The sequence below is a fragment of the Erinaceus europaeus genome, chromosome 19, assembly GCF_950295315.1.
Source record: "Erinaceus europaeus chromosome 19, mEriEur2.1, whole genome shotgun sequence".
NCBI classification, from domain to species: domain Eukaryota; kingdom Metazoa; phylum Chordata; class Mammalia; order Eulipotyphla; family Erinaceidae; genus Erinaceus; species Erinaceus europaeus.
In genome coordinates this window covers 49,678,564-49,700,161 of record NC_080180.1, presented here as the reverse complement: position 1 = coordinate 49,700,161, position 21,598 = coordinate 49,678,564, and the positions used below count along the sequence as shown (strand labels likewise).

Genomic DNA, 21,598 nt, shown 5'->3' with positions numbered 1-21,598 from the left:
TAATCTCACAGAGTGCTCATGGGGGTCACTAGAGGCCCATATCGGTCTCCAGCCAATACTAGGCATCCTCATCTAGACAGTCAGGCTCCTAGCTTTGTCTGAGTGCTGAAGAGACTCTACCACAGCCACCTGTCACCTCTAACACGGTCCTTGGGGTCATGGAGTTCCTCTGGGTGGCTATAAAGTAGAGAAGTTATGTAACAGGACACAGAAAGAGCAATCCCCAGGAGCAGAAATAGGGTGACTAAGGGAGTCCAGTGGTACTGAGTGTGGAACAGTCCAAAATAAAGTGCCCAAGAGATATCTGTGCAGCACAACTTATGTAGTGAACATAGGGAAATAGCTTGGGCAGGTCATACCCAATAACCAACAGTGTTACACCCAGAGAGGTCTATCTGGGCCTAAGTTATCAAGGGTCTGCATATCTAAATGACATTAAGTTCTTCAAAGGAAGTCTGACACACAGGCAGGTCTATCTGGGCCCAAGTCAAGTCAAGTATGAGCGCCATGTTGCCTGGTGCAGTGATACACATCTTCACTCAGTTCATTAGGCGCAACTTCTTCAAATAGAAAAGGAAAGTTTCTTTTTGAGATAAGCCACCTCAAAAACCGTCAAGTAAAAATGACGGAGGTATGTTCATAGCAGCACTATTTGCAAAAATCAAAATATGAGATCAATTTACATGCCTATCAACAGATGACTGGATGGAAACAAACACACCCATCTGAAATACTACTGGGACCTGGGCAAAGATGACATTTTGCTTTTCAGCACAAAATGTTTGGAACTCTAGGCAATTATACTAAGTGAAATAAGGAAGCTGAAGACAGCTACTAGATGGTTTCATCTACATGTAGAGTGAAGAAAACTAAAACAAAAGAACTTGTAAAAACAAACCAACAAAAACATCCAAACTGACTCTTAGACTGTTTCCTTTTAAGGGGGAGGGATTTTCTAAGCAAACCCCACACTAGTGTTACCATGGCAATGGGACATAAAAATCCACTTTAAAAAATCCCACCCAGAAATGGTTATCAGCTATCATGGAAGAAGGCAATAGAGGCATGAACTTGTTCCCGAATGTGCTTCAGCCCTCCGCCCTCAACATGGCGAATCAACATGGTGACTCACATTGTAGGAGCGGCAGTGTCTCTGCCTCCAGCGCACCAGCACTACCTGCGCGACGACCAGCGCGCACAGGAAGATCAGGATCATCTCCACGTGCATGGACTCGTGGCCCCGGTGCATCTTGTTGTACATCCTCTCCTGCTGCAGACTGGAACCAGCAAAGGAGGTCGGTCATTCGAGAAAGCACTCGACCCTTGCAGTGCATTTAGCAAAATGAAACAAACCCACAACAAAAGACTGGGCCCAGAGTGAGCGATTGGCGATTGGGAATTTCAAATGTAGGGGTTTTCAAACTTTCACCACATGATTTTTGCTTGGTTCCTTCACTTTAACACCTCCACCTCCATTTAGGGAAGGAAGGACCTGCTTTTATTAGCAAAACCAGTTCCTCTCAGCCCTTTACTTTCCCAGGTTGTTTCAGCTTTTCAAGTTAAGTCACGGGTGCTAAAAGTTACTAGCGGGCATAGGAAAACATGGGTTCAAGCCCCTCACGTGCCATGTAACCTGGCAGAGGTCACTTATCCTTGAAATTCCCTCCTTTGCAAATTTAAAAATGATGGTGTGGTTGTTCTAAAACTGTAGAGCACATGTGTCATTTGTACCCATATGAATAATAATTACTAGGTCAAACTACATGAAGTTTCCATCTTAAAAGTAAAAACAAACAAAACAAAACAATTTGCACAGTATCAGCCAATTCAAGTACTGATAGTTTCTTTTTTTTTTAAAAGGATTTTCTTTTTCTTTTTTTTATATTTATTTTCCCTTTTGTTACTCTTGTTTTTCATTGTTGTTGTAGTTATTATTGTTGTCATTGATTTTGTCGTCGTTGTTAGGTAGGACAGAGAGAAATGGAGAGAGGAGGGGAAGACAGAGGGGGAGAGAAGGATAGACACCTACAGACCCGCTTCACCGCCTGTGAAGCAACCTCCTTGCAGGTGGGGAGCCGGCCGGGATCCTTATGCCGGTCCTTGAGCTTTGCACCACGTGCGCTTAACCTGCTGTGCTACCACCTGACTCCTGTACTGGTAGTTTCTAATATTCTCAAGGAAAAGACTATCCTGCAGTTGATGTCTATGAAAAGAATATTATCTGTGGAGCTATGGAAAACTCCAGGAAGAGTTGTGTCCATCGTTTTTATTATCAGAAAGAACAATCCTATGCCCTATCTTAGGACAAAGATTCAGATCAGTTAAATGGCTGGGCTTTATGGACTGAATTGTGCCTCTGGAAATTCATACACTGTTAAGTCCTAGACACACACCCCCTAATGTGGCTGTATTGGGAGACAGGAACCTCAAAAAGGTCACTAAAGAAAAATGAGATCAAATGAGTGGTCCCTAATCTAGGCTGGCATCTTGATAAAAACAGGAGACCGTGGGAAGGCTTGACCAACAGGCCAAGAACTTCAGAAGAAACCAGCACCTGCTAATACCTTGACCTTAGACTTCAAGCCTCCAGACCTATAGAAAACTAACCTCTGTTGTTTAAATCTCTTAGTCTGTGGTACTCTGTTATGGCAACCCGAGCACTTTAATATAAATTTCTAGGGTGGGGGCATAGGCATCACATTTTTAAAAAGTTTTCACTGTGATTTCACGGAGCAGCTAAGATGAAGAATCACTAGGAGGGCAGGTGGTGGCGCACCCGGTTAAACGCACATGTTATAGTGTGCAAGGACCCAGGTTCGAGCCCCTAGTCCCCACCTGCAGAGGGGAAGCTTCACAAGTGGTGAAGCAAGGCTTCGGGTGTCTTTCTGTCTCTCTCCCTCTCTATCCCTCCCTTCCCCCTCAATTTCTGACTGTCTCTATACAACAAATAAATAAAGATTAAAAAAATATTTTTAAAAAACTGTTTAAAAGAAGATTAAGAATCACTGGTCCAGGGTCAAGATGAGAGGAAAGGAGAAATTATGAATGCTGCCAATCACTGTATAAGTACTGGTCAGTATTAACCTTCAGCCCCAGAGGGACACTGTCAGCCACAAAATCTCTCCAATTTCCACTGGTGATTGGTTCCAGTATGGACTTGGTTAGTGAGCCAATCAGATAATACTGCAGGGTAATTTTTTGTGCGCCAAGATTGTTTAAAGGCACTTGTGGGGTATCCAGATTGAGTCCTCTTCTTGAGCAGCAGAGAGCCCATCCAGTACCCCAGAAAAGGGCCCCATCCAAATCCCAGGAGTGCCCCCTGCTGGACAATGTACAGAAATGTTCCTGCTTGAGTTCAGCTGTTTTAAGGTGAAATCTTGGAAATAACTTGCAGAGCTGGAAGGTGCCCCGGAGGTATGGAGGGCCACTGATTGATCAAATGAAGAAACTCAAGTCTGTATCAGGTAAACAGCTTGAGACAAACTACATCTCGTTATCAGCCTCTGTAGTAGAAGAGGAGCATGTTTTCCAGAAGCCCCTAAACGTGCACTAGTCCTTCCAAGGAAAAGGGAAGTCCACAAAAGCGTGCAAATGCTTAGTTATGACTCTTACAGTCCAACTTTAAAAACGAATCATGATCTGATAGTCTGGGAAGGTACTGGGTCACCCACTCGGGCCAGGGAGATAGAAGAGTGACTTGATCGTCAGGCTAAGAAGGACTCAGATACAAACAAACTGTGCTGTTTAACTTTTTTGGGGGGTCTGTATAATGAAAACACTTCTCACATGAGTCAACCTTTGGGGAAGTATTTTGGGAAGTCTAAATGAGTACACATATGTAATACGTATTTCCTAGTTTGATTAGAAATCTAATCTTAATTGATTTTGATGCCAGAGATGAGGAACTTTTCATTTCATTTCATTTCATTACACAGGGCCAAACAGCTCCATAGAAGTTACCAGAACACGGTGGAAATACCACACAATAAAAACCAGATGGATCCTGGGCCCCAAATCAATGTTCCCTTAACATTGCTCTATTCTGAGGGACGGGGTGGGGTGGGGGTGGGGGCGGTGAACCAGCGGGACCCTGTGGAGAGCACTGGAGAGCACAGAGGACAACCACACACTTTGGTCTGTGGTGTCGCTGTGCTCAGCTGGCTATGCTAATCCACCCCTCCATCCCAGGAAATTCTATAGAATAGGATGACAGTTTTCTCAAACTCCACATGCTGTTGAGATGAAATCTAATTCTTAGCATGACAAGCATATGTTAGGGAAAAAAAAATCACTTACTTCCACTCATCCTCCGCAGAAAGCTTTGTGTGAGAGATCTGAAAAACATACAAAGAGTCCTTCTTATATTTCCTTATTTGATATTTTGCACCATTTACACAGGAAACCCAAACTATGAACAGCAGTGACGTTCCTTAGTGCCTAGAAATTTTAGGATGAAAGCCCCAAGAAGATACTTGCTGAGGATGAAACCAAACACACACCCATCACTGCCATCATGATATATATATATATGATATAAATATAAATATATATATAGCTTTTATTTGATATGACAAGAGAGAAACTCTAGAGGGAAGGGGGAGACAGAGAGGGAGAGACAGAGAGACACCTGCAGACCTGCTTCACCACTTGTGAAGCTTTCCCCCTGCAAGTGGAGACTAGGAGCTTGAACCCAGGTCCTTGCACACAATAGTGCGTGTGCTCAACCAGTATGCCACCACCTGCCCATAAATAAATATATATGTATATGTATATGTATATATATATATATATTAAATTTTATTGACGGGGCTAATGCTTTACAGACCAGGCACCCAAAGTTTTCTCCCTCTCTCCCCTCCCTAGAATTCTCTGCTTTGGTGCAACATTCAGGTCATTATTCTAAATATTTGACTTCATGCCTAGATCCCCGGACAGATGACGTCTTGTTCCTGCAGCTTCATTCAGTAATTCACTCAATATTGTAAAGACTGACTTCCCAGAAGACCTTATGGATAGAATGTGTGAAGCTGAGAACCCCTAGAAAACATATATTTTGGTGTGCTTTCATTTCATTTTATTTATTTTACAGAGACAGTACATTGGAGGAGAGATAAAGAGAGACACCCGCAGCACTGCTTCACAGTTCCCGGAGCTCTGTCCCCGCCCCACCCTCTGCGCATGGTAACACGCACGCTTTACCAGGGGCACCACAGCACGCACCGTTATTTTAATTGTTTAAAATTGTGTTGAGAGCACTGCATCAGTGGCTGCAGCATCCATGTTGTTCTCTTTGGTTTGCGTCCTTCTTGTTTTCACAAGTGCTGTGGGTGGAGCCCAGGGCCTCCTGCGTGTGAGGCTGAGCTCCACCTTTGAGCTACTTCCTTGGCCTTTGCTGGTGTTGGAAGTGACGCCAGTGAGAAGCTATCCTCCCCCAGGTGGAGGCTTTAGAGTCAGAGCCGGCCAGAAGGTCTACTTGTTTGGAGCATCTTTATATCCTCCTGGGTTAGAGGCAGAACCCAGGGCGCACCGGTTTCACTACTGGGTCACCTTCCTGGTCCTTTAAAAATGTATCTTATTTATTTTTGCCTCCAGGGTTATCGCTGGGGCTCCACTGCTCCTGGTGGCCATCTTTTTTTTTCCATTTTATTGGATAGGACAAAGAGAAATTAAGAGAGGAGGGGGAGACAGAGACACCTGCAGACCTGCTTCACCATTTGTGAAGCGTCTCCTCTGCAGGTGGGGAGCCAGGGGCTTAAACCCGGGTCCTTGTGTGAGTCCTTGTGCTTAATACTATGTACACTTAACCGAATGCGCAACTGCCTGTGCCCACCTTACTTTTTCAATTTTAGAGGGGGGGGGGAAGATACAAAGCACCAGTGCACCACCATGGAACTCAACTTGTAGTTTTCATGTGATGCCAGGGATCAAACCCAGAGACTCAGGCATGCTCTAGCAGCCACCACCTCTCTCCCTGCAGTCCTTGCTCTCCTGATTTTATTTTAATTAAAAACCCGGTCCCAGAGATGACAGTAATCTAGCTGTGCCGTTGCAGACTGAGCTGGAGAGCAGCTTTTGAGGGCTGCAGAGCAGGCTCACTGCCATCCCTTCTCCCCTGCTAGTTTCTGTCTTTGCTTCTGTGACCAGTCACTGGAAAGACTGAATCTCCAGTTCTGTAGAGAGCACAGCTAAGAACACTGGAGACTTCCCCAGTGATCACAGGTAAGGGACAGGAGATCAAACACCTGCCTATCTGAATTCAGGAAGAGTGGATTCCCTTGTCATCTGCCCAAGGAAGGACTTCAACCTGTATCCCTTTGTTCTACTGGGACTTTTTTTTGGTGACCCCCTAACTGGCTTTCCCTTGTCTCCCCAACCTTTGTCTTAGCCAAGGACTCTCAAGCTCAGTTTGGAAACCATGTGGGGTGTCAGGCTAGCATCACGAAAGAGCTAGAGGTCCTAGGAACCAAGCTTGTGGCGGCAAAGCAATACAAATCTTTCGAACGCCCCAGAGTCGGGCGGTAGCACACCTGGTTAAGCCACGTGGTGCAAACCGCAATGGCTGGTGTCAGCCTTCTGGTTTGCATGCCCGCCTTCCTCCAGCTCGAGACACGAAAGAGACAAGACAGAAATGGAAGTGGCCTGACAATACTATACATGGTTAGGAAAGGGATGGAGAAAGGCAACAGGGGCTGGGAATGGTATGGACCTTCCCAGCAACTGTTGCTAGGGGTTCAACTGGTAGGATTAGCAATACCCTGTGGGGAATTAGGAAGGAGACCCTTAGTCATTTGTAAGACAAAGCAGAAGATTGATATGTAGATAATAAAAGGACGGGCCATAGTATCAGGGAATGTAGGGTGGAGCAGGCTTAATGTTTTAAGGAATGCCGGGCTCCCAGAGACAGGAAGATGCAGGATGTTTCTGTGAGGCAGGGAAGACTTAAAATGGCCGCCAACCTTTTGACGTTCATGTGTCCCCTTTTGCTCAACTCCTCCGTAGAGAGAGAGACTTACCAGGAGGGACTCACCTCTCAGATCAAACCCTGCCAGGCTCCACCACATCCCCACAACTTCCCTACAGTGGGGGAGAGTGGCTGTCATGCTTATAGGAAGTCTAGGTGTTATTAATACACTTCTTTAAAATTTTCCTCTTGTGTTTGCTTAGGCAGCACATATACTAAAAAATTTTGTCTGTCTGGTGCTGGTTTATTTGTCCAGACTTTGAAGAACCCAAAAAGGTAAAAGGTGATATCCTTGTGCCCCCACACAAAAGGGAAGGCAAAATGGATGTTACACAAGCCTGCTATTAATAGTAATTAGACTTCCCCCCACTTCTCCCCTAATCCTCTGGTGTGTGGCATAAGCGGTTCTGACAGATGGAAAAACACAGCACCATCCATGGCTTGGTCTAATTGTTTTCTGATTCAAGGTAACAGGTTCCTTTTCCTTTTGCTGCTCAAGATCTTCAGGCTCATAAACCCTTTTGTTAAAATCAGGTGCAAAAAGGGAATTGAGGGCTTTACCTTTATTCTAGTTATCTAGCCACAGACATAAGTATCTTTAATTACCTATTACGTTTCAAGTCATTTAATTTTAAATAGGATCTCAATCTTATTTATTTATTTATATTTTTCCTTTTTTTAAAAAAAAGATTTTATTAATTTTATTGATGAGAAAGATAGGAGGAGAGAGAGAGAAAAAGCCAAACATCACTCTGGTACATGTGCTGCCGGGGGAACTCAGGACCTCATGCTTGAGAGTCTAGTTCCATAACCACTGTGCCACTTCCCCGACCACAATATTATTTATTTTATGAGAGAGAGGGAGAGATAAAGAGAGAGAGAACAGAGTGACAATCCATCAATCCATGCATCAAACCCAGGGCCTCATGCATGCAAGGTGTGGGGGAAGAAAGAAACCATCCTGTGCCCTGCTGTTTTTTTTGAGTCTGGACAAGTAAGCAAGCAAGCATAAGGCTGGTTTGTAAGAGGAAAAGTCATCAGAATGCACTCGTGGCATAAGTTTATTTATTTATATTGTCATCTTTATTTATTGGATAGAGACAGCCATAAATTGAGAGGGTAGGGGGAGACAGAAAGAGAGGTATCTGCAGACCTGCTTTACCATTCGTGAAGCTTTCCTCCTGCAAGTGGATGCCAGGGGCTTGAACCTGGGTCCTGGCACACAGTAATATGTATGCTTAACTAGGTGTGCCACTGCCTGGCCCCTTCTCATACTATACATTTATTAAGAACACTTCCTGTACACATGGTTGAGACCCAGGAATCCTGAGTGAACTCATCGGCCTGTTTTGAGACTTCATCTTAAGTAACATCTGAACGCAGAGGACTCTGGGAAGGAGAAAGGAGAGTCAGTTGCAGTGGTTTAAGTTCTGCCTTCTTTGGAAGAAGAAGGGGAGGGTCAGCTAGGAAGAGAAGTCACCAAAAACATGGTACCAGATCAAACTAGAGGCCTGAGGATGTAAGTTCCGCCCTTCCCCCAGATCTGACTCTGGAGAAGAAAACTATCTCAGATAACCTTCACCTTGTTTCCAGGGTCTCTCCTAGGAGACTGGTTTTGTTGCCAAAACATATTGGAGAGGTGACATTTTTTTTCTGAGATACTAAGAGATACTGTGGGTACCACTAAGCCACTTCTAGTGGCTTGTAAAGCTTGAGGGAAAAATGTTGCCAAAAATGATAATAATATTAATATCATCCATAAATAAAATGATATTGAAACAATAGTCTTATTCCTAGGGAAAAACTGATTGATGATTGTAACAAAGACAGTAGTGATGATGATGGAGAATTGATCTACTGCACGGGGGAGATAGTATAATGGTTATGCAAACAGACTCTCATACCTGAAGCTCCAAAAGTTTCAGTTTCAATCCCCCACACCACCATAAGCCAGAGCTGAGCAGTGCTCTGGTGTTTCTCTCTCTCTCTCAAAAATAAAATATTTTTTTAAAAAAGGAAAATGATCTACTTAAGAGACTTCTTGAGTAGGAATCTCCTATAGTTACAACTATGTTTTTTCCAAGGGTAAGTCAACTTCTTGCCATTTTTTTTTTTTCCTGAAAGGTTATTGTGTAAGCCCATTCAGGGTCTTAAGGGGGCTTATATAGGGAGGTTTGAATGACACAAAAAAGTTATCTGGATGAATAAGCATGTTGAAGTAGCCAGGAAAATCCAGAAGAGAAGACTGGAGGTTTGCTCTACCAGACACTGGAAGCCATGGTACAGTGACAGGAATTGGCTGGAAACAGTAGCAGCTCAGAAAGACAGATAGGTGAATGGAACATATAATCCCTGAATAGACCCAAATTCATATTAATAAAAAAAATGAGTTGTTTCAAATCAGTGAGGAAAAAAATATATTGTTCGAGCCCCCGGTTCCCACCTGCAGGGGAAGCTTCATGAATGGTGAAGCAGTGCTGCAGGTGTCTCTCTTTTTCTTTGTCTCCTCCACCTCTCTCAATTTCTCTTTGTCTCTATTCAAAATAAATACATATATAAATCATACATAAAGATGATAATCAGCACTGAGACACAGGGCTGGACTTTTGGGGGGCAAATATAAAGCTAGATCACTGCCTACTTCCCCACTTCAAAATAAATAAATTCTGGGAGCTGGGTCATAGCACAGTGGGTTAAGCACACGTGGCGTGAAGCGCAAGGACCGGCATAAGGATACCAGTTCGAGTCCCCGACTGCCCACCTGCAGGAGAGTCGCTTCACAAGTGGTGAAGCAGGTCTGCAGGTGTCTCTCTCTCTCTCCCTCTCTCCATTTCTCACTGTCTTATCCAGCAACGACATCAATAAACAACAACAACAACAAAAAACAACAAGGGCAACAAAAGGGAATAAATAAATATTTAAAATAAATAAATAAATGAATTCCACATAAGACTGATATTTAAAGTCTTAGGAGTTTTAGAAAATGTGGGATTTTTTTTTTTTTTTTTTTTTTTTTAGAATCATGTAGTGGAGAAGGCATTTCTTTTTTTTTATTTTTTTATTTTATTTTTATTTATTTTTATTTTTTTATTTTTTTATTTTTTTTTAATTTTTTTAAATTTTTTAATTTATTTTTTATTTTTTTTATTTATTTATTTTTTTGGAGAAGGCATTTCTAAGTATGCCATGGAGCTCAGGAATTAACAAGATCTCAAAGTCGTGAAAGCCAGCCTCTGATAACTACTTAAACTTGAAAGACTCAAGAGAAATACAGCCTGTGTGAGAGGGGACCTGTGCTCAGCCCCTGACGCACCACACCTGCCATCACTGTATCTGATGCATGTCACCCTCCTGGGGAAAGCTCTCATTTCTCTCCCCAATTCCCTTCCCACTTTCGACTCTTCCCTTACAAAAAGTCCATCGGCTAGAAAAATTTTGTAAGAAACGAGTGACAGAAACATAACAATAAAAAAAGAAACATAACAGTAAGGTTATGCCTTTCTCAATGACTGTACAACAAAGCCAGCAGACTGTTTCTATGATGATGGTCCAAGAGCCCAAACTGACCACAGAGCCTGGGCAGGGCAGGTTTGTGTAATCAGCTATTTATTGTCCTTTATGCCCTTCTCACAATGATGAATGTCTGAAGAGAGCACTGTCAATGACCTGACTGCCTGGACTAATTAATGGATGTCCTAATTACCCTGGGTGATGGGAGATAAGGAAACTAGCCTTGGAGCTCTGTGCTGAGTGACATCAAATTCATGTCACAAGAGGAGGACAAAGCTCCCAGGGATGGAGGGGAGGGAGAGCTGGGTATAATTACCCCCAAAATAGAGAGCAACTTGGGTGGGGGAGGGTAAAGCTGGGACCTCTGGGGAGAAATCTGGTCACGCAAGAGACCCCACAGAGGCTGAAGAGGAAACGCCTGAAGCCAGGCACTGAGGAAGTGCAACAGCGTCCCCCTGAAGTCTGCAGCTGGGAGTTGTGCGATGGGAAGAGCGTGATGGTGCCTGTAGAGAGAAGGGCACTGGGCATGGGGCAGACTGGAGTGCCGGGTCAGGAGACTCACTCATTCCCGCATCTATGCGGTTTCCTGTGGCCTTGCCATTTGGCTACTTTGATTCTAAGGTCTGGAAATATACATGCTTTGCTCTAAACATAGAGAGCAAGTCAAGTGTCTACTTTCCTGGGACCAGAGAGGTGATAGAGTTGTTAGATCAGCAAACACATAATTCAGATGTGCTTAGGGTGGCCAAAGATGTGTTGACAGAAGAAAATAGGAGGTTTACTGTGAATGGGTGCTGGCCAGTGGGTTTTTAAAAAATTTTTTTTTATTATCTTTATTTATTTATTGGATAGAGACAGCCTGAAATTGAGAGGAGGGGAGATAGACAGGGAGAGAGACAGAGAGACACCTGCAGCACTGCTTCACCATTGGCAAAGCTTTCCCCCTGCAGGTGAGGACTGGGGACTTGAACCCGGGTCCTTGTGTACTGTAATATGTGTGCTCAACCAGGTGTGCCACCACCTGGCCCTGGCCAGTGGGTTTTTAGGGATGGTCAGTAACTATATATATATATTTAATTATTCCCAGTGCTTGTAAAATCTGTTGAAAACCAGGGGTCTGGTTCCAATGTAGATTTTAATTCTACTACTAGGCCAGGGGCTGGGAACTGAAGCTATTTCTGACAGGATCATAGGTGACGCCTTGGCTGTTGGCTCCTGAACCTCATTGCCTGGCTCCAGAGGATGACTGGCAAAGCTGAATCTTTGCTTCCCATCAGGGCAGAGTTAAGAGCTTTGGGGCTGGGTGGTGGTGTGACTGGTTGAGTGCACATGTTATAATGCACAAGAATCTGGGTTCAAGCCCCTGGTCCCTACCTGCAGAGGAGGAAAGTTTCACGAGTGGTGAAACAGTTTTGCAAGGCTCTCTCTCTCTCTCTATTTGCCCTTCCCTTTCGATTTGTGTATATCCAATAAATAAAATATTTTTTAAAAGGGCGCCGAGCCATGCCTCCTGGGGGCAGCCATGCCAACCTAAGGGGGAGGCTTGCTCCACAAATGCCCCTGTAGCCCCACAGTGATCTGGGTGTGGAATCAGCCAGGAAGTCCTGGTTTTTCCTTACAATATCCCCAATTTGGGGAAGGAACCCCAAATGCTGAGTTCAAGTCCTGAGCCCCCATCTAGTTCTCCTGTACCTTTCACGACAAGACTTGCTGAGCCCAGGATGTCTGCCAGCGGCCACGCACTCTGCCCTTCCCCATGGTAACCCCCAAGCACCAACACTTTTGTCCATCACAGGGCCGGATCTCACCTGTGCTTCCAGGCCCCCCTCACCTGGCTTCTCAGATATCTCACCAGACTCTTGAAACTGCGAGCTACTGTCATCTGTGCTTTAGTGTCCCTCCAGTTTGGGTCCCCCAAGGAAGGGGCCATCGCCCTGCACCCCAGGTGTAGCATAGCTCCTGGGACCTGGTGGTGGCTTCAGATTTTTTCAAGGAAGGAGAATACATCACAGGGTTGCATGTCACCCACCACCAGCGGGAGGCAGAAAATGCTGGTGAACCAGGGTGGAAGGTCTGCACCCCGATAGGCAGTTCCACTTGCAAAGGGTCAGAGGCCCCTGGGGCCTCCACCATCCGGAACTCGAGCCAGGAAGACCAGCCTGGAGGGCAGGGGATGGGGAGGGTGTGCTGGGTGAGGGGGGCCTGGAGGAGGCAGAATGGAAGGGAAGTGGGGGGGCAGGAGGAGCAGGAGGATGAGGGGGGTGGGGTGGCGCGGGGCTTGGCTGAAGCAGCTAGAATCTTTCAGAAGGCCATCGCCCTCCATCCTCGCGCAGGGGAGGGTCTCGGAGGCCCGAGTGTGTGGTTGCGCAGCCCTGGCTGGGCCTCAGCGCTCGGGGCCCGCCCCCCGCCCCCCACCTGCGCGCCCCCTACCTGCTCGTGCTGGGGGGGCGCTTCCAGCACCGGCGCCACCTTGCGCGCCCCCGCCGCCATGGCTCCGACAAGCGTGTTCAGCGCGGGTGCAGCGCGGGTGGGGCAGGGTCCCGGGGAGGGTCTCGGGGAGCCCGCGGAAGGGGGCGGCCCTCGGACGCGCGAGCCCCGGTTGCGGAGGCCCCGCCCCCGGCTGCGCGGTGCGGGCGTGGGGAGCCTCCGGGTGCGCGCGCCCCCTCGCCCTCCGCCTGCGCTCCGGCCTCCGCCAGGGCTGGGGCTCCCGGCAGGGGACACCCCTGAGCTGCGTCACGGGGAGCCATCAGTCAGCCGGCCCGCTCGATCCCAACGCCCGGGCTGCAGGAGCACTCGGGAAGGTAGGAGGGGAGCACGGAGGGGAAGGCCTGGAGCGGGAAACGTTGGCTCCCTGGGAGCATTTATCAGAAGAAGAATTTAAGAGCTGAGGAGCCTGCCCAGCGGTACAGCCCAGGACTTGCATGGCCCAAGCCCAAGGTTCCACATTTGGCACCAGCTTCTGCCAGAGCTGAGTCACAGTGCCCCCTCCAAAATAAATACATCTTTAATTTTAACTCACTTCACTGGGGGAAATGATTTATAAGAGTTGTTACCACAGGAGAACAGCTTCTTATCACCCCAGATAGGCGTCTGCACACCACCCCCACTACCAACTGGTGTCCTTCCACCAACTGAAATGTCCTTCCACTAACTGAAGTGTCCTTCCACCAACTGAAGTGTCCTTCCAACAACTGAAGTGTCCTTCCACCAACTGAAATGTCCTTCCACTAACTGAAGTGTCCTTCCATCAACTGAAGTGTCCTTCCACCAACTGAAGTGTCCTTCCACCAACTGAAGTGTCCTTCCAACAACTGAAGTGTCCTTCCATCAACTGAAGTGTCCTTCCACCAACTGAAGTGTCCTTCCACCAACTGAAGTGTCCTTCCAACAACTGAAATGTCCTTCCACCAACTGAAGTGTCCTTCCACCAACTGAAGTGTCCTTCCACCAACTGAAATGCCCTTCCACCAACTGAAGTGTCCTTCCAACAACTGAAATGCCCTTCCACCAACTGAAGTGCCCTTCCACCAACTGGAGTCTCCCTCCACCACCGTGCACTGCCCCCCCATGTCCTCTCAGCTAAACCCCCCAACACACACACAGCCCAGAGTCCTTGGCTTTGCTGCCTCAGACTGCAGGTAGTCCAACTTTCACCCTGTGTTTCCCTGTGCTTTTCTTGTTTCTTTTTTTTAATTTTATTTATTTATTTTTAAAATTTTATTTAAGAAAGGATTAATTAACAAAACCATAAGGTAGGAGGGGTATAACTCCACACAATTCCCACCACCCAATCTCCATACCCCCCCCCCCCCCCATGATAGCTTTCCCATTCTCTATCCCTCTTGGAGCATGGACCCAGGGTCATTGAGGGTTGCAGAAGGTAGAAGGTCTGGCTTCTGTAATTGCTTCCCCGCTGAACATGGGCGTTGACTGACCGGTCCATACTCCCAGTCTGCCTCTCTCTTTCCCTAGTAGGATGGGTCTCTGGGGAAGCAGAGCTCCAGGACACATTGGTGGGGTCTTCAGTCCAGGGAAGCCTGGCTGGCATCCTGGTGGCATCTGGAACCCTGGTGATTGAAAAGAGAGTTAACATACGAAGCCAAACAATTTGTTGAGCAATCATGGACCCAAAGCTTGGAATAGTGGAGAGGAAGTGTTAGGGAGGTACTCACTGCAAACTCTAGTGTACTTCTGCTTTCAGGTATATATTTTGCAGTAGTTTATGGATACGTGTGCACATAAGCTCTCTCTCACAGAAACTGGTGTATATCTAGGTTATGGGACTTTGTTAGAAAGTGAACCACCTGAGATGAAATTAGAGTGTACTATAAAAGGAAAGGTCTTACCCGAGTAATGAAGCTGAAGGGTTGTCATTCCACACGTGAAGTCTCTGGACACAGTCTGAGGTGAAGCATGTTGAGGTGGCAATCGTTGCATTGGTTAGGTTGTGATCGGCGGATGCAATATTATTTGGTATGGATTGGGAGAGGCATACGGGAAAGTGGGCCCTATCCAAGGGTTCCAGGACTGGGGGAAGTAGGGGCTCTATAGTGGAGATGTGAGGTTCCTGCTGTCTTAGGGTTCAAAAAGACAATCGATAGTTAATGTTATCATCACATTATTTGGTAATTGGGTTAACTTTGAAGCTTTTCTTGTTTCTTATGTGCCACCTGTGAGTGAGGTCATCCAGTATTTGTCCTTCTCCCTCTGGTTTGCCTCACTTAACATGATTCTTTCAAGTTCCATCCATGGTGTGGCAAAGGAGAAGAGACCATCATATCTTACAGCTGAGTATTATTCCATTCTGTGCCTCTCCCATGATCTTAACCATTCATCTGACATTGGGCATTTGTGTTCTTTTTATGGTTTGACTATTACAGACTGTGCTACTATGGTGCATAGGTGTGCATAGATACCTTTGGATATGTGTTTTTGGGTTCTTTGGGAAGATTTAGGCGAGGAATTGCTAGTAGCTAGTGCACTGGGGACTTGAACCAGGAAGGTTGACTCATGGTCTCGGGCTGTTGCCAGTTTGTAGGGGCCAGGCTGAGAAGGTCTGTGTAAATAATTAAAAACATTTGGACTCTAGAGAATGATCAGAAGAAAATGGTGTGGCCAGGCTTGCTTTGCTCTGACTCAGGTAGGGACCAGGCGGAAAGCAGCTGTGGCCTTGGTGCCATAGCCAGGTGTGTTCAGGAAGGGAGTTGGAGACATGTGGGTGGTGCTGAGAGACCTTGGTTATGGCATCTAGTGTGCAGGCATGCGGCTTGAGTAGCTTGGTGTTTGGGCAGATGACACGACCCTCCCAGAGTATGTCAGAATCAAAAGAGCAGAAGGCTTTGGGGAACAAAGATAAAGATGATGAATTCATTTGCCTGGCTGTGTGGAAAAGACCATTCTTTTCTTTCTCTTTCTCTCTTTTTCCTCCAGCTCAGTTCTTGTCACATTATATTAATTCTTCCAGGTCAAGGCTCCTAATCCCTTACAAAAATATTCTAGGCTTTTCCTTTGTTGAAAGATGCTGGCTCATTCTTATGGAATAGGTTCTGGGTCCTTGCTAGGAGACCCCTTTCCCTGGGTAAGGACATCAAAAACACTCCTGTTGTTTATTCTCCAGTGTGAAGACAGAGCTAGTCATTTCCTTTCTGGCTGTAGGTCAAGAGAATTAAAGTCAAGAAGTCTATTTCTCTTCCTGCTGGCAGTGATGGATTTGCTTGCATGTCTTCTGTTTTACTCCTTTTCTTTGATGACCAAATTCCAGATGGTCAGAAACATTGTCTAGGTTCCCAGTAAGTTCACCCCTGTTTCTGAAGGAGTTCCTATAACCAAAGTTAACTCATTTGCACATCTGTTCTCTGGATGAAATGGTTCCAGGCAGTTGACAGTATCATAAAGCCCAGTAGACAGACTGTGTCCCTTTGCTCGGTTTCAGTTTCTTCAGCATATTAGCCCTCATGTGAGTGTCCTCTTTACCGGCTCTTGGTGCAGAGCCCCAACCAAGATGACTATCATGGCGCGATGGGAAAAAATGAGCCAAATTTAGACTGTTCGGAAAAAAAAATAAAGAGCAACAACAATGGGGAAAAAAGGTGGCCACCAAGAGCAGTGGATTTGTAGTGCAGGCACCGAGCCTCAGTGATAACCCTGGAGGAAAAAAAAAAAAGTTGGTGGTGGCACACCTGTAGAGTACACACAATACCATGCTCAAGGATCTGGGTTCAGGCCCCTCCACCTGCAGGGGGGAAGCTTCATAAGTGGAGAAGCAGTGCCTCAGGTGTTTCTCTCTCGCTCGCTCTTTCCCTCTCCATCACTCTAGATCCTTTTCCCTCTCAATTTCTCTCTATTAAAAAGAAAAATAAGAAGAAAAAAATGACCGGTGGAAGTGGAGGATTTGTCATGTAGGTATTGAGCCTTAGTAGTCACTCTGGTGGCAAAATAAATAAATAAATAATGTGGTGACAGAGGTGGCCCAATGGGTAGAATGCAGGACATGTTTGCAGGCTGTCTGGCGCTGCACATGCAGGATTGGAGTGGCACTCTGGCCTTTCCCTCTCATAAAATACATCTTAAAAGCAAAACAGATATTGAGAGACAGCTTAGCAGGCAGGGCTCCAGCCTTGCCATTTGCAGGGCACAGGCTCCATGTAGAAGAATCATGGTATCAGGAGATGATTCAGTGCTGTGATTATCTCTCCTACTCTTCCCACCCCCCCCCCCTCCGTGAATGAAAACAAAAATGTCGTCTTGGCAGGGGTGAAATCTCCAGGGTCTTGGAGAGGCCCTGGTTCTGCTATAAATAAACAAACAAGAGCAAGGTGGAGTCAAGAAGAAATAGACAGTATGATATTTAGTAGAGGAAAAGAACAGAAAATAACAACTCCCAAGTGGACATTTACACTACAAAACAAACAAATAAACAGAACCCTAGTTTGATGGGTAGAGAATGGGCTATCTAGGAAGTGGCTTGCTTACCTGGGATGCTTGATGCTATAGGAAGACTGAGTGGGTGGTATCAAAGCAAATGCTTAAGAAAATGACTTAAAAGGAAGTCACTATTATTTCAATGTAAGATGTATTGAATAAAAGAACAGACCATGAAGGGAAAGATCAGCCAGCTGACCAATGTTAACATGTAAACTTTCAGTATAGTAGAAAATTAGCTTAAATAAGAAGCAAACAGTGGACCAATCTGACTATCTGGCTATTAGAAGAGTAGTGTTTAAAGTAAGCAGAAATGATAGAAATATTTTTTTTCTGATCTGACTTTTCAAAAAAATTTTTTATCTTGGTCATTTTTATGAAGAAGACAGATAGATGGCCACTAGACATGTGAAAAGGTGCTTCCATCCCAATATATGGAAAGTCAAAACCACACTGAGAGACCCCTCACACCTATCAGAAGGTCCTGTGATCAACAGAGATAAGAGAGCAAAGGGAAGGTATGAGCTGTAGGGGAAAGGAAATTGTCACAGCTTCTAAGGTAAACAGAATGGAGGAGTTCCTCTAAAATTAAAAAAAAAATAGAAACATCCCCCTGCCTTTTTTTTTTTTCTTGCCACCAGGGTTATTTCAGGGGCTTGGTGCACTATAGATTCACTACTCCTGGTGACCGTGTGTGAGTATGTGTGTGTGTGTGTGTGTGTGTGTGTGTATGTGTGCATATGTGTACACTTTATTTGATTCAGCAGTGGGAGAGAAAGATGCCTGCAGCACTGCTTCACTGCTCATGAAGCTCCCCCTGCAGGTTGGAACTGGGGTTTGAACCCAGCTCTTTGGGCATAGTAACCTATGTGCTCAACTGGGTATATCACCTCCCAGCCACCCTTTTTTTTTTTTGTCACCAGAGTTGTCATGAGGGCTCTCATGACATCTGCATGGCTCTATTATTCCCTGTGGTCATTTTTTTTTCTCTTAGAGGGTGAGAGATAGGTGGTGGGGGGGGAGAGAGATGCCTTCAGTACTGTTCTACTGCTTGTGAAGCTTCCGCCTGCAGGTGGGGGCAGAGGCTTGAACCTGGGTCCTTCCTTGCACACTGTAATGTGTGCATGCATCACTGCTGGGCCTCTTCTGCTTTCCTTCTGAACACCATGGAATTGCCTTGGGCCAATGGTGCCACCTGATGGCTAGATCTGGAGAAGGAAAGTTCTTAGTCCATGAAGCCCACAGGGTAGGTAGGTTCTCTGAAGAGACAGGAAAGCGGCCCTCAAATAATGTCTGCTCATGCAACGCGGACCTAGCTTTTTTGTTTATCAGTATTTTAATAAAATGATGTTAAAGGGAAGAGCATTTGAGAATCTGCAGCCTACTGCTTTAGAAAGATCTCTTTGGGTGGGATAGATAGTATAATGCTTATGCAAAGAGACTCTTATGCCTGAGGCTCTAAAGTTGCAAGTTCAGTCCCCTGCACGACCATAAACCAGAGATGAGCAGTGTTTTGGTTAAAAAAAGCTTTTTTAGGGGCCAGGTGGTGGTGCACTTGGTTAAGTGCACATATTACCATGCACAAGGACCCAGGTTCAAGCCCTTGTCCCCGACTGGCAGAGGGAACGCTTCACAGCAATGCTGCAAGTGTCTTTCGGACTCTCTCTCCCTCTTTATCTTCCCCCTCTCTCAATTTCTTTGTTCAATCAAGTAAAATAAAGTTTTTTTTAAAGATGTTTTCTCAGTACCTTCCTTTTCCAATTTAGTCCTGCTCTCTTTCCTCATGTCTTTTTTTTGTGTTGCAGACTAAATACGTCTTTTTTCCTTTAAATATTTATTTATTTTCCTTTTTCTTGCCCTTGTTTTTTATTGTTATTGTAGTTATTATTGTTGTTGTTGATGTTGTCATTGTTGGATAGGACAGAGAGAAATGGAGAGAGGAAGGGAAGACAGAGGGGGAGAGAAAGATAGACACCTGCAGACCTGCTTCACCGCCTGTGAAGCGACTCCCCTGCAGGTGGGTAGCCGGGGGCTGGAATCCGGATCCTTATGGTCCTTGCGCTTGGTACCACGTGCGATTAACCTGTTGTGCTACCGCCTGACTCCCTAAGTGTGCCTTTTTAAAAATCATTTTTTTGCCCTTTTCTTTGTATTGGATAGGACAGAAATTGAGAGGGGGAAAAGGAGATAGAGAGGGAGACACCTGTAGCACTGCTTTACTACTTGTGAATCGAGCCCCATGGCCACAGGGTCTTCGCTTATAGTGATGTTCAGCCGGGTGAGCCACTGCCTGGCTCCTGTATTTTTTATCTTTAGTCTTATTTAATTAGGCGATGCAGGGAGGGGTCCAGGCTGTGGTTGAGCAGCAGAGAGCATGCAGTTGCAGGGCTGGAGGGGTGGAGGCTAGATAGCATAATGGTTCTTCTTCTTCTAGTGTTTGCCCTTCTTCCGTAGCCAGTCAACAGCGTCAGGTTGAGCCTGATGTAAAGTTTCGAGACCTCCTTTGAATCTGGAGAGGTGGCAGTCGTTGACTATGTGGGTCACAGTCTGTCTGGAGCCGCAGGGGCAGTTCGGGTCGTCTCTGGCTCCCCAGCGATGGAACATAGCGGCGCACCGGCCATGGCCTGTTCGATAGCAATTGAGGAGGGCTCAATCATAACATGCTAGGTCAAAGCTGGGTTGACGCTTGCAGGGGTCTGTGATGAGGTGTTTGTTCTTTACCTCAGCTGACTGCCAACTCTGTTTCCAAGAGTCTGGAACAGAGAAGTTCAGTGTAGGCATAGGGGACCAGATTGGATGACGAGACGTCAAGCGTTGGACAGGGTGGGCGAAGATATCCACGTATATTGGCAGGTCCGGTCGATCATAGACGTGGGAAATGAACTTAGATGATGCCGCATCCCGATGAATATCTGGCGGGGCGATGTTGCTAAGAACCGGCAGCCATGGAACCGGGGTGGAACGGATGGTTCCAGAAATTATCCTCATGGAGGAATATAATTTGGAATCGACCAAGTGGACATGGGGGCTACGGAACCATACTTGGGCACAGTATTCTGCAGTGGAATAGCATAATGCCAGAGATGATGATCGTAGTGTGGAAGCGCTCACGCCCCATGAGGAGCTGGCCAGTCTTGCAATGATGTTATTCCTCGCGCCCACCTTTGCTGCAGTTTTTATGAGATGTTCGTGAAATGACAGGGTGCAATTGAGAGTAACGCCAAGATAGACTGGCTGGGCTTCGTGCCGGATTCTCGTATCGCCAAGCTGCACATTAAGCTCACGCGAGGCCGAGGCATGGTGTAGATGGAAAACAGATGATACTGTTTTTGCAGTGCTAGGGATTAGTCGCCATTTTTTACAGTAATCAGATATCAGAGACATGTCTTTTGTGAGTGTTTCCTTGAGGATGTCAAACTTTGATGCCTGAGTTGTACATGTCATCAGCGTAGATTAACTTCCTTGAAGAAGTTTCTGGGAGGTCATTGATGTAAATATTAAATAGCGTAGGAGCCAGAACAGAGCCCTAGGGGAGGCCACTTGAGACAAGTCTCCATCTGCTAGACTTGTCACCCAGATGCACCCGGAATCTTCTGTTTTGGAGAAGAAACGATATAGTGTTGGCCACCCATGGAGGCAGGCATCTTGAGATCTTGACTAGGAGACCACGGTGCCAGACCATGTCATAGGCTGCTGTGAAATCAAGAAAGACAGCACCCGTCTTTAAATTCTTCTGGAATCCATTTTCAATGTAAGTTGAGAGGGCCAGGACTTGTTCGCAGGTAGATCTTCCTGGGCGGGAACCAGCTTGGGCGGGTGATAGGAATTTCTCTGTAAGATGAGAAATACGTGACAGAAGCAGCCTCTCAAGGAGTTTGTAACACACGGAGAGGAGAGAAATTGGTCTATAGCTGGCGGCCAGTGTTGGGTCTTTCTTTGGTTTCAAAACTGCTATAATCTTCGTACGACGCCAAACTTTGGGCATAGGCTCAGATTCCAAGATGTGGGACAGGAATGCAGCGAGCCACTTCTTTGCCGCGGGACCCAGGTTAAGAATGAGTTCTGGGGTGATGTTATCATAGCCAGCAGCTGTTTCCAGTTATGTAAAGAGACTCTCATGCCTGAAGCTCCAAAGTCCTAGGGGTCAATCCTCTGCCCCACTATAAACTCAATTTCTCTCTGTTCTATCAAATAAAAAAAAAAAAG

The 21,598-nt window shown here is 46.0% G+C and overlaps 1 protein-coding gene and 1 long non-coding RNA gene across 5 annotated transcripts in view; one reads left to right on the top strand and one right to left on the bottom strand.

Annotated features, from left to right (window-relative positions):
* RNF175 (ring finger protein 175) overlaps nucleotides 1–13,016 on the bottom strand; it is a 38,562-nt gene extending 25,546 nt beyond the window's left edge. The window contains exons 1-3 of one of the 3 annotated variants that reach the window (XM_007529457.3): nucleotides 12,902–13,016; nucleotides 4,297–4,334; nucleotides 1,133–1,277 (exon numbers count right to left, since the gene is read on the bottom strand). In XM_007529457.3, the coding sequence (XP_007529519.1) occupies nucleotides 1,133–1,277; nucleotides 4,297–4,334; nucleotides 12,902–12,961 (243 nt within the window). In that variant the 5' untranslated portion in view covers nucleotides 12,962–13,016. Of the gene's footprint in view, nucleotides 1–1,132; nucleotides 1,278–4,296; nucleotides 4,335–12,302; nucleotides 12,490–12,901 lie in introns of those variants that run through there. The other 2 variants (XM_060178950.1, XM_060178949.1) reach the window with 2 other exon arrangements.
* A 184-nt stretch (nucleotides 13,017–13,200) lies between these two features.
* LOC132534645 (uncharacterized) overlaps nucleotides 13,201–21,598 on the top strand; it is a 118,617-nt gene continuing 110,219 nt past the window's right edge. The window contains exon 1 of one of the 2 annotated variants that reach the window (XR_009546377.1): nucleotides 13,201–13,272. This is a non-coding gene — a long non-coding RNA (uncharacterized LOC132534645). Of the gene's footprint in view, nucleotides 13,273–13,598; nucleotides 14,110–21,598 lie in introns of those variants that run through there. The other variant, XR_009546376.1, reaches the window with a different exon arrangement.